The sequence below is a fragment of the Schistocerca piceifrons genome, chromosome 5 (genome assembly GCF_021461385.2).
Source record: "Schistocerca piceifrons isolate TAMUIC-IGC-003096 chromosome 5, iqSchPice1.1, whole genome shotgun sequence".
In the NCBI taxonomy this organism is placed as follows: Eukaryota; Metazoa; Arthropoda; class Insecta; order Orthoptera; family Acrididae; genus Schistocerca; species Schistocerca piceifrons.
Genome location: NC_060142.1, coordinates 256,543,246 through 256,554,986, shown reverse-complemented (window position 1 = coordinate 256,554,986; position 11,741 = coordinate 256,543,246). Strand labels below are relative to the sequence as shown.

Here is an 11,741-nt window from a genome sequence, read left to right as displayed (position 1 = left end):
TTGCGCTTTCAAGTAACAGTTTATTAGATATATCAGCAGTACATGTTACAATGGTGTTTATTCTTTGAGCTCATCCTCAAGCTTCTTATATTTCTCGCTGTATTTTCCATCTTTGTCATAATGTTCCTTCAATTTGTGCCATGTTTCGGGTTTTTGGTTGATTAGGAACTTGATAACTTTCCTAGTGGCTTCCTTCTGTTTGTCGTTGCATTTGGCACAATCATTTTCTAGTGCGTCGGGGATGTCTTCTGCAACAAACCGAACACAGTATTCAGCAAAATGGTACATCCCTAGTAAACTAGTGTCTACTTAATGTATAAAATCACAAGGATAACAAATGAAACAACGACCGCTTTTTGTGTCTGCAGTTCTACAACTTACGTGCTATAGTTCTTCCTAACATTTCGATTCACTTCATAGTTATTAGCAGAGGAGTACTTCGCTAGAAATGGTATCGGGCTTTATACAGAAAATGAGCAGGTCATAAAATTCTAATGCACGTTTCGTGCTAGGTAAAATTTGATACATAGACTATTTAGCTACTTAAAACAAAAATTGCTTCATAGCCATCAGACAAGGAAGGCGTCACAGCACAAGTTGAATTCAAAAAGCAAAGACAATTTTGCAATTTCGCGTATTGTATTAGATCAATTAGCACAATTTTGTTGTTGTTGTGTTGATGAGCAGGTTTGAAATGAATTTGTACGGTGTCATCCATATTGGACATTTAGTGTGTTGTCAGCTGTCAAAAAGTTTACATGTGTTTCTGTAGTATCGGCGATTATTTATTTAATATAAAAATGGATCAGATAATTTGTATTAAATTCTGCAGTAATAAAAGGAATAAAGAGCAGCGAAGTTTGAGTAATAATATTAGAGATGTAAAGTTGAAACTCACCATATAGCGGAGATGCTGATTCGCGATAGGCACATCAAAAAGATTCACACAATTATAGTTTCCGGCCATTAAGGCCTTTATCGGCAATAGACACACATACACATACACACACGCACGCACACATGCACTCACGCAAACGCAACTTGCACACACGTCTGCAGTCTCAGGCAACTGAAACCACACTGCGTTTGTGTATGTGTGTCTATTGTTGACAAAGGCCTTAATGGCGGAAAGCTATAATTGTGTGAATCTTTTTGTAGTGCCTATCGCGACTCAGCATCTCCTCTATATGGTGAGTAGCAACTTCCCTTGTCTAACATTGTTACATTCCATCCAGGATTTTCTATTGTCTGAAGTTTTAGTAATGTTGTATACACACACACACATACACACACACACACACACACACACACACACATATATATATATATATATATATATATATATATATACAATTACGTAAACATCGTCAGTCGATGAAATCACAGAAAAGTCACTCATGCCGCTGCAGTATCAGTTTAAAATTATTCTGGTATTTTGGATATAACATGTGTGACGCCAAAATTTGTTCCTAAATCGTTGAATTTCCAACAAAAACAGAGGCGAATTCAAGTTCCACACGAGTCGCCAGATGAAGCCATTGACGGTAAAACGTGTCTAATAGATGAAGAAACCTGGGTTAGCGGATTTCACGTCCAAACAAGCGCTGAATTGTCTCAATAGAAGCAGTATGGATAGCCCAAACCGAAAACGCTTGACAAGTTCAATTAAATCTGAAGGTTAACGGCATAATGTCACTTGAGTTCTTGTTTCAAGGCCGAAAGCAAAACAAGGAGTACTACTTAGAAGATCAACGGGATTTGAGTAAAGCAATCCGAAGAACTAAACCCAGCTTTGTGACGCATTAATTCGTGTCTTTCGCATCACTATGCTGCACTTACTGACACTTCTCTCCTTGTTAGAGAATTTTTGACGTAAAAAAATACTATAATGGTGGCCTAGCTCCCATACCCGCCAGCCCATGTGATTTTCCTCTGTTCCGAGAAATAATAATAACCTTACAGAGCTTAGCTTTAAAAACATGAATAAGATTAAAAATACGTTGCTAAGAAAGCTAAGAATTATCCTGGAGATTGAGTTTCTGAAGCGTTTCGGGGACTGAAAATACATTGGCTGAAGTCTATAATATATAATGGAATTATACTGAACGGTATAATATTGATATGGACGAATAAACAAAATTCTTTGAAAAAAAATCTCCATCAGGAAGTATTACCATTGGAGTGCAAGTATAACCAGTCTAAAGAAAACCTAATATTTTACGCTAGAGGATCGTTGCTCAGTTGACCCGTGGAATAAGACAACAGAAGCGAAATGACATTAGCATTTGCCTTTAGAGTATCTAAATTCTTACTCGGTTTGCATGTCCTTGCAACTAAGCTATAGACAAAAGAGAAACCACAAAAATGCGTATAGTTTACTTCAGTGAAAATTTTTTAATTTTATTCCTATTTTACGTTTCCATTACATCATTACAATAGGAAATCGAAAGCTTCGTCGACAAACATTGGCTAACGTTTAATATTAAGAGTACTTTATAAGTGAACAAGGGCTCTTTGTTAGTCCTCGAGCCTTTCCTACATAACATCATCAATCATATGCACTATATGTGTCAATGCGATATTCATTCTGCACATAAGGACCTGCTTTATCGGCAAAACACATCATAGTTATGCATGTCAGACAAATAATAATGAAAATATCACAGCCCTGGAAGTAATCTCAGATACGTAGTGTAACGGTATTCGCTGGATAAAGAAAATAAAGTCGCGCTGGGTATGGTGGTACTTCATTGGAAGTGGTTAAAGATGGAAGAAAATAAATCAAACGGAACGTGTAAAGTTATTTACAGAATATCTACGGGGGAAGACAGTAGCACAGATTAGGAACAGCACTGTTACTGTCTTCTGCACACTATCAGCCTCCTCTTAGTAGCGTGTAGCAAACGATTATCACCAACAGCATGGGAAATCCCTGGAAGTGAAGCAAGCCAAGAAGGAAAGTGGCTTTCGGAATGGGTATAGGACGAGCACAATTGACAGACTGCATTTCGTGAAGTAAATTACAAACCTGAACATTGTGTATTAAGTCCTTATTTCTATGGGACTGCGTTTTTTTTTTTTTTTTTTTTTTTTTTTTTTTTTAAAAGAAACTTTTCGCGTGTTTTTCGCAATATCTGTGCTCTCCGTCCTCGCAAACCAGACACGTGTCTAACTTATATCAGTAAACGTCAGTGCCACAGCATCTGTTACACACCATGAAGACATTGGGACATTCGGATTTCAAAAATCAATTCGGCAAAGATATTCCACTTCACTAAAATTGTTTTCAAAAGCCGTACAACAACATTTCAGACTCGTCAGACGATAAAAGTTAGTAGCAATATATGGGGAAATGAAACATGTCTTTGCTTATGAATTGTACTGTTTGCAGCAGTGCAGTTTATTTTCATAAACGAGTGTAAGAAATTAATAGAATGTAAGAAGTTAAAACAGAAATTCTGAAAGCAGACCAAAAACTCACTCACTTAACGAAGTCATGTAACCAACAGACATTATTTTGTTATTTACTGCATTTGAAACCAACGACTGGGTGGATAGCGCAAATAAATAAAAGCGTTTTCGTCGAGTGCTTTCATGGAGTTTTCTCAACAGAGCTTCTGACACATACGAAAAAGAATGTTATCCAGTTTTTTCTTATAGTAGTAAGACATCTACTTTTAATGCGAAAACCTTTCAAATCCTAGATATATTCCGTGAGATGTGAAGTGATGTGTTTTGGGAAATACTAGGAGAAACAATAAAACATTTGTTTCAACTTGAGTAGAACATGCAGTTATGAATAACGAAAATGAAATGAAAATTGTAGGGACATGTAACCTGGCAAATTAACGATCGATGGGGCAAGGAAGTTCTTTGATGGATTTCGAAAGATAAGAGAAAAAGAAAATAGCGTAATCTAAGGTCAGTACATGGCATTAGAAAACATGCTGGAGCCACATGGATGAGTAAAGCTCGAGATCGAAACGAAAAGTCTAGCGGCCGCCTTGATCCAAAACACAAGAAGGAAGGAGGAGGATTTAACGTCCCGTCGACTATGACGTCTTTAGAAATGGGGAGCAAGCTCGAACTGAGGAAGGAAATCGACTGGTCAAAAGACCCATCCAAATTCCAATTTCCGACGGGGATTTGAACTGACGTCCTTCAGAATACAAGTCCGATGTATTGCCACAGCGTCACCTTCCTTGTTGCCTATACTGAGGAATGGTATTCGAGATGTAATTAATAAAATATATTCGCTGTTGCGAATATGAACAACCATCATCTGCATAAGGGAGTGACGACAACGAAAATTTGTGACACGTCGGGTTTCGAACCAGGATATCGTGCTTTATGAGAGCCGTCGCCTTCACTGCTTTGGCCACACCTGAACTCCCATAAATCGTCGTTCCTGCGTCACAATCTGTTCTCGTACACATATTATGTAATAAATTTTTGTTTGTGGAATGTCCACAACTGTTCTGCACCAAGCTCATGGTAAACAAATACACCACAGTTGGAAAATACTTTACTTTGCAGAAGTCGCTAGGCACTGCTACGGTTCCGGGGTCTTAGCCCCATCATGAGGGTACCTGAAATCTAATAGTAGTAGGACGCCATGTCCATGCCCTAACAACTAATAGGCGAACATCTAGAGTAGGTGGACGGTCGAACGATATTACAGCCACAATTTGGGATTTTATTTGACAGTCCAATTACGCTAGATGTTTGCTATTAGTTGTTAGGGGATGCACACGACGTCCGACTACTACTAGATTTCAGATACGTCTGATGATAGAGCTACGACCCCGAAACAGTGGTACTGTACAATGTTCTGTCGTGCAATAATTCGGTCAATGTTCTACAACTGTGGCTGATTTGTTTACCATGAACATACACTCCTGGAAATGGAAAAAAGAACACATTGACACCGGTGTGTCAGACCCACCATACTTGCTCCGGACACTGCGAGTGGGCTGTACAAGCAATGATCACACGCACGGCACAGCGGACACACCAGGAACCGCGGTGTTGGCCGTCGAATGGCGCTAGCTGCGCAGCATTTGTGCACCGCCGCCGTCAGTGTCAGTCAGTTTGGCGTGGCATACGGAGCTCCATCGCAGTCTTTAACACTGGTAGCATGCCGCGACAGCGTGGACGTGAACCGTATGTGCAGCTGACGGACTTTGAGCGAGGGCGTATAGTGGGCATGCGGGAGGCCGGGTGGACGTACCGCCGAATTGCTCAACACGTGGGGCGTGAGGTCTCCACAGTACATCGATGTCGTCGCCAGTGGTCGGCGGAAGGTGCACGTGCCCGTCGACCTGGGACCGGACCGCAGCGACGCACGGATGCACACCAAGACCGTAGGATCCTACGCAGTGCCGTAGGGGACCGCACCGCCACTTCCCAGCAAATTAGGGACACTGTTGCTCCTGGGGTATCGGCGAGGACCATTCGCAACCGTCTCCATGAAGCTGGGCTACGGTCCCGCACACCGTTAGGCCGTCTTCCGCTCACGCCCCCAACATCATGCAGCCCGCCTCCAGTGGTGTCGCGACAGGCGTGAATGGAGGGACGAATGGAGACGTGTCGTCTTCAGCGATGAGAGTCGCTTCTGCCTTGGTGCCAATGATGGTCGTATGCGTGTTTGGCGCCGTGCAGGTGAGCGCCACAATCAGGACTGCATACGACTGAGGCACACAGGGCCAACACCCGGCATCATGGTGTGGGGAGCGATCTCCTACACTGGCCGTACACCACTGGTGATCGTCGAGGGGACACTGAATAGTGCACGGTACATCCAAACCGTCATCGAACCTGTTCCAACAGGACAATGCACGTCCGCATGTATCCCGTGCCACCCAACGTGCTCTAGAAGGTGTAAGTCAACTACCCTGGCCAGCAAGATCTCCGGATCTGTCCCCCATTGAGCATGTTTTGGACTGGATGAAGCGTCGTCTCACGCGGTCTGCACGTCCAGCACGAACGCTGGTCCAACTGAGGCGCCAGGTGGAAATGGCATGGCAAGCCGTTCCACAGGACTACATCCAGCATCTCTACGATCGTCTCCATGGGAGAATAGCAACCTGCATTGCTGCGAAAGGTGGATATACACTGTACTAGTGCCGACATTGTGCATGCTCTGTTGCCTGTGTCTATGTGCCTGTGGTTCTGTCAGTGTGATCATGTGATGTATCTGACCCCAGGAATGTGTCAATAAAGTTTCCCCTTCCTGGGACAATGAATTCACGGTGTTCTTATTTCAATTTCCAGGAGTGTAGTATGTACACTACTGGCCATTAAAATTGCTACACCACGAAGATGACGTGCTACAGATGCGAAATTTAACCGACAGGAAGAAGATGCTGTGATATGCAAATGATTAGCTTTTCAGAGCATTCACACAAGGTTGGCGCCGGTGGCGACACCTACAACGTGCTGACATGAGGAAAGTTTCCAACCGATTTCTCATACACAAACAGCAGTTGACCGGCGTTGCCTGGTGAAACGTTGTTGTGATGCCTCGTGTAAGGAGGAGATATGCGTACCATCACGTTTCCGACTTTGATAAATGTCGGATTGTAGCCTATCGCGATCGCGGTTTATCGTATCGCGACATTGCTGCTTGCGTTGGTCGATATCCAATGGCTGTTAGCGCAATATGGAATCGGTCGGTTCAGGAGAGTAATACGGAACGCCGTGCTGGATCCCAACGGCCTCTTATCACTAGGAGTCGATATGACAGGCATCTTATCCGCATGGCTGTAACGGATCGTGCAGGCACGTCTCGACCCCTGAGTCAACAGATGGGGACGTTTGCAAGACACAACCATCTGCACGAACAGTTCAACGACGTTCGCAGCAGCATGGACTATCAGTTCGGAGATCATGGCTGCGGTTACCCTTTACGCTGCATCACAAACAGGAGCGCCTGCGATGGTGCACTCAACGACGAACTTGGGTACACGAATGGCAAAACGTCATTTTTTCGGATGAATCCAGGTTCTGTTTACAGCATCATGATGGTCGCATCCGTGTTTGGCGAGATCGCGGTGAATGCACATTGGAAGCGTGTATTCGTCATCGCCATACTGGCGTATCACCCGGCGTGATGGTATGGGGTGCCAGTGGTTACACGTCTCGGTCACCTCTTGTTCGCATTGACGGCACTTTGATCAGTGGAGTTACATTTCAGATGTATTACGACCCGTGGCTCTACCCTTCATTCGATCCCTGCGAAACCCTACATTTCGGCAGGATAATGCATGTTGCAGGTCCTGTACGGGCCTTTCTGGATACAAAAAATGGCTCTGAGCACTATGCGACTTAACTTCTGAGGTCATCAGTCGCCTAGAACTCAGAACTAATTAAACCTAACTAACCTAAGGACATCACACACATCCATGCCCGAGGCAGGATTCGAACCTGCGACCATAGCGGTCGCTCGGTTCCAGACTGTAGCGCCTAGAACCGCGCGGCCACTCCGGCCGCCTTCTGGATACAGAAAATGTTCGACTGCTGCCCTGGTCAGCACATTCTCCAGATCCCTCACCAATTGAAAACGTCTGGTGAATGGTGGCCGAGCAACTCGCTCGTCACAATACGCCAGTCACTACTCTTGATGAACTGTGGTATCGTGTTGAAGCTGCATGGGCGGCTGTACCTGTACACGACATCCAAGCTCTGTTTGACTCAATGCCCAGGCGTATCAAAGCCGTTATTACGGCCAGAGGTGGTTGTTCTGGGTACTGATTTGTAAGGATCTATGCACCCAAATTGTGTGAAAATGTAATCACATGTCAGTTCTAGTATAATAAATTTGTCCAATGAATACCCATTTATCATCTGCATTTCTTCTTGGTGTAGCAATTTTAATGACCAGTAGTGTAATTCCCGTATGGGGGGGGGGGGGGGATATTTTAGTTGCAAGTCACGCTCTGGTATCGGCGTATAAAAAAGATATTGCAGTTCCTTTGTCGTTAAGAAGAACGATGCCGATACAGGGCAACGACATTCAATTGAAATGTACTTCTCTGTACGGGAATTACATAATATGTGTACGACTATATTATAAAAGGTCCTTCCGTGTACAGGAATTACATAATGCGTGTACCACTACAGGTTGGTCGTGAGCTGTGGACGGATAGCCAAGGCGACCGCTCGCGTAAATCGGGAACTCCGGGTTCGAGCCTCTATCCGGCACAAATTTTCGTTGTGTTCATTCCCTGATGGAGCTGACGGCTGTTTGTATTCGTAACAGCGATTGCGATTCATATCTCATGACGGCTGGAGTCACCGCAGTGCCTGTTCCTTCGGACATGCGTCTTTCTTATAAACAACACAGTCACTGCATTATTGAAATGTAATTGTTATTGAAATTCAGATCCCTGTGTTGACGGTGGATGCTGGACTTGGGATCGAGCGGATGAAGCACTCTGTTGTTCTGTTCTAGGATCGTGGTTCCGAAAGTAAACGTCAGAATTATGGAATGAAATTAGTAATGACAGTTAAGGTAACGACAACACCACTGCTTCCGGAGATGAATCAGCAGCTCAGTTTGATAAGGAAACATTCCTGAAATTACTTGGACTGACTTAAGCGAATCACATGAGGATTTAAACAGATTTCAACACGATCATATGACTGTATTATTTCCCTGTCACAATGATAATACCATTGTAATAGCTTCACTTAATTCCAAACATTAAGTTCCAGTGAAGAACCTTCCTCAGACACTTTATTTCACAATTTAGCGATCAGCTAATTTGACCCCTTTTGAATTATCAAGGTACATCAGAACGTAAATCTTAATGCAAGGAAATCGAACGAAACTCTTATGTGCTTTATGACATGGTGCCAAAGTACAATACATTACAATACGTTTGCTGGTACAGTGATATGCGGATAGCTCACATATGAGCACAGTGAGAGACAGAGAGCAGTCTTTAATCACTGGTGCCAGAGTACTTACTCTTGAGCTCCTTGCCCTCCGGGGTGCAGCTGCTGTCGTCTTCCTCGGTGAGGCAGAGTTCATACTGGTGCATCAGGCTGTCGTTGGCGAGGATCTCGTCCAGGTCGATGTTGTCGTACTTGGTGGTGTACTTCTCGTCATCTGCGGCAGCCAGCGCCATGACGGCGAGCACCGCTACGAGTGCCAGGGCGGACTTCATGTCTGCTACTCTCCAGTGGACACTGAGGATGCAGGCGGAAGCACACTGACACCTTATATACAGACATTCCCAGCGCGGTCCCACCACGGTACTCTCGTTTTTCCCAAAGCTGCAATACGTAAGATATACACGGCGCCGTATTTTTCCCACTGTTATCCTTTTCCATTGTTGTTTTTCCGTGTAAAAATTTGCCACCTCCCCGTTTTGTCTTCGTCCTTCGTGACGCATCTTTCTCATGCTGGAAGAAACTGTCCATATGCCTACAGTAGTGGTGGCCTTAGATTGAAATCGAAGGCTGAGAAATTTAGTACGATATGTTCTCAATAGGAATAATAAAGCAACTTAATAAACGGAGTATCACTACTGCATACTTTTCAAAAGATACCGAAACAGCAAATCTCTATAAAAAAAAAGGCAATGTCCTGACTGACTGACATACTGCTAAGAATAGAAACTTGAAATTTGGAGAAGGTGTGGGTGTTATACTGTAGCCATCGTTTATGAAGGGACTGTTCGAAATTCCGTTCCTAAGAGGGTGAAATAGGAGATGGAAAGCTTTTTGAAAGTTTGTCACTAGTGAGGGAAGTTTGAAGCTAGAGCTACGGAAATTGGTATTTGGTTTCTCAGTCAGAAAATAAAACATACGTATTTCAGCATTTTTGGATATTCAACCACTAAGGGGATAAAACATTGGGTGAAAGTTTTTTGAAAATAATTAATTACTAAACAACTACCAAAGGATTTTAAGGCTACATCTATGACAACTGGTATTTGTCTTCTCGGACAGAAATAAAGAAAAATGTGTTTGTTATTAAAGTAGCCCTTATCGCTTTCCCATTTTCTATAATAACGCAATATTTCAAAGCAGTGGACATTTTATGAACTAGCCTTACTCGTTTTACTCCTCTTTTTTGCTATAATAATTCATTTTTATAGGTTCACCTCCACCTTTCTGCCTCCCATTTTCCCCAGTTTTCTACATACAAATATTTTTTCAGTTCCTTTTCGTCACGACATGGTAGTTGGTAGCTTACATTTTATCTGTTTGCTATGCGCTTATATTATCGCGTAGTTAGGCCACACAACCATGTTTCCTATTTCGTGCGCTGCGACAATTTTGTCAGTCGCTGCATGGCACTAGCCACATACAAGCCGTTTCACTGCCCTTTCAGTTCTACGTAAAATTTAATGTGAAGACTCTTACACTCAGCGTAGCTCCAATGGGAATGCTTTGTAATGGATTTTATTTGGTGTTATTGATGGTGACACATACCACGTTACTTAACATGAGCTTATTTGCTTATGTGATTTTCCGTGTACGTAATACTTGTTTATTATATTTTTATCTAGTAATTTTGCACATCTTTTAGATCTGGATAATTCTTTTTAACTATGACGTGAAAAGAATTCCTCAGTAGGTCCATGTGCTTTTGAAGAAGTGAATTTTACGATAGCTGAAAACGTTATAAAGTGTTATTGATAAACCTGCATTTCTGCAGATGGTTGGCTGATTTTCCGAAATCATTCATTTATTTCAAGCTGCATATGTTTTTGAAATTGGGCTGTCTGACACTGCCGTTTGCAGCTCAGTTTTAAGTAATTAATATGTACATCTCTTGCAAGTTCCTTACAACGACTAGGAAGTGTCTTGCAACCGTCATTTGTAGTCAAGTCAACTCAATAAAAAATGCATTTTGTTTGTAAAATTCCACGAAGAAACTCTTTTAGTCGACTAGATGCTAAATTGTGCTTCCGCATCATAGCATGTGCATCATCTGAGCCAAAATCAATGGCGTTTCCTAATGAAGTGTTACGTTATATTAAGGCTTATATAAGGCTCAAATAAGTTACCGCCTTGCTGCAATACAGACACTGTCATTATTTCCGTCAAATATAAATGTTTGCTCAATACTTGGTCTTCCATTCCGTCATGATGGCGCACAACAATGCAAGCAGAACTGGCTGAACCAATATCAGTTCTTTCATCTGTCAAAATGGAGAACTGTAACTTTTTGAAGCCTGAAAATAAGATCTTTTTATGAGAAAGAGCAGCAGTATTTCTTATAACACCCCTGCTTTTGTCCGTCTTCATACCAACATTTTGCGTACTTTTTGACATAGCTGTCTAATGGTCAGTTGTATTAAAAGGAATATCATGAGCTGCTAGGAATGCGGCAGTTTTAAGCTCGGCTTCCATAGTTTGTTTTTAGAACGTTGTAGTGACTTTATACAGAAATTTTGGAAAGGTTGCACATGATTTTTCAACTATGCTACTCATTTTATTAATATTCTTTTTGATTGCATGTGTTTCCTTAATGCGGTTAGAGTAGCTACGGTAGAATCATTACAGTGTTTGCTTTTTGCCTTATGGCAATTATTAGGGTCCTTTGCTATCCAGGAACGAAATGCGAGGGATTCTTACATTATTGTTGATGCCCTTGCCAAGGTTTCTCAGTTTTTGGCAACTCATCACTTTGCATCTTCTTTTTCTTTGGCGTAGAAACACATCACGTCTCTTCATCAATGCTTGACATTGGACACGCTTAACAAATTACACAAATTAAAATAAAT

General features: G+C 42.4%; 1 protein-coding gene across 1 annotated transcript; it reads right to left on the bottom strand.

Annotated features, from left to right (window-relative positions):
* Positions 1–9,196, bottom strand: LOC124798596 (ejaculatory bulb-specific protein 3-like). Its single transcript, XM_047262064.1, has 2 exons — positions 8,972–9,196; positions 1–248 (listed from the first exon to the last, which is right to left on the bottom strand). The coding sequence occupies exons 1-2, from the start codon at positions 9,168–9,170 to the stop codon at positions 58–60; spliced, it is 390 nt and encodes a 129-aa protein (XP_047118020.1). The 5' UTR covers positions 9,171–9,196; the 3' UTR covers positions 1–57.
* Between the last annotated feature and the right edge of the window lie 2,545 nt (positions 9,197–11,741).

Bases quoted from the DNA above. Each gene is read 5' to 3' on its own strand.
- LOC124798596 (XM_047262064.1), bottom strand. From the start codon at position 9,170: ATGAAGTCCGCCCTGGCACTCGTAGCGGTGCTCGCCGTCATGGCGCTG. The intron at 249-8,971 runs GTAAGTACTCTG...GGTTTGTTGCAG, and splicing joins GGAGGGCAAGGAGCTCAAGA to AAGACATCCCCGACGCACTA.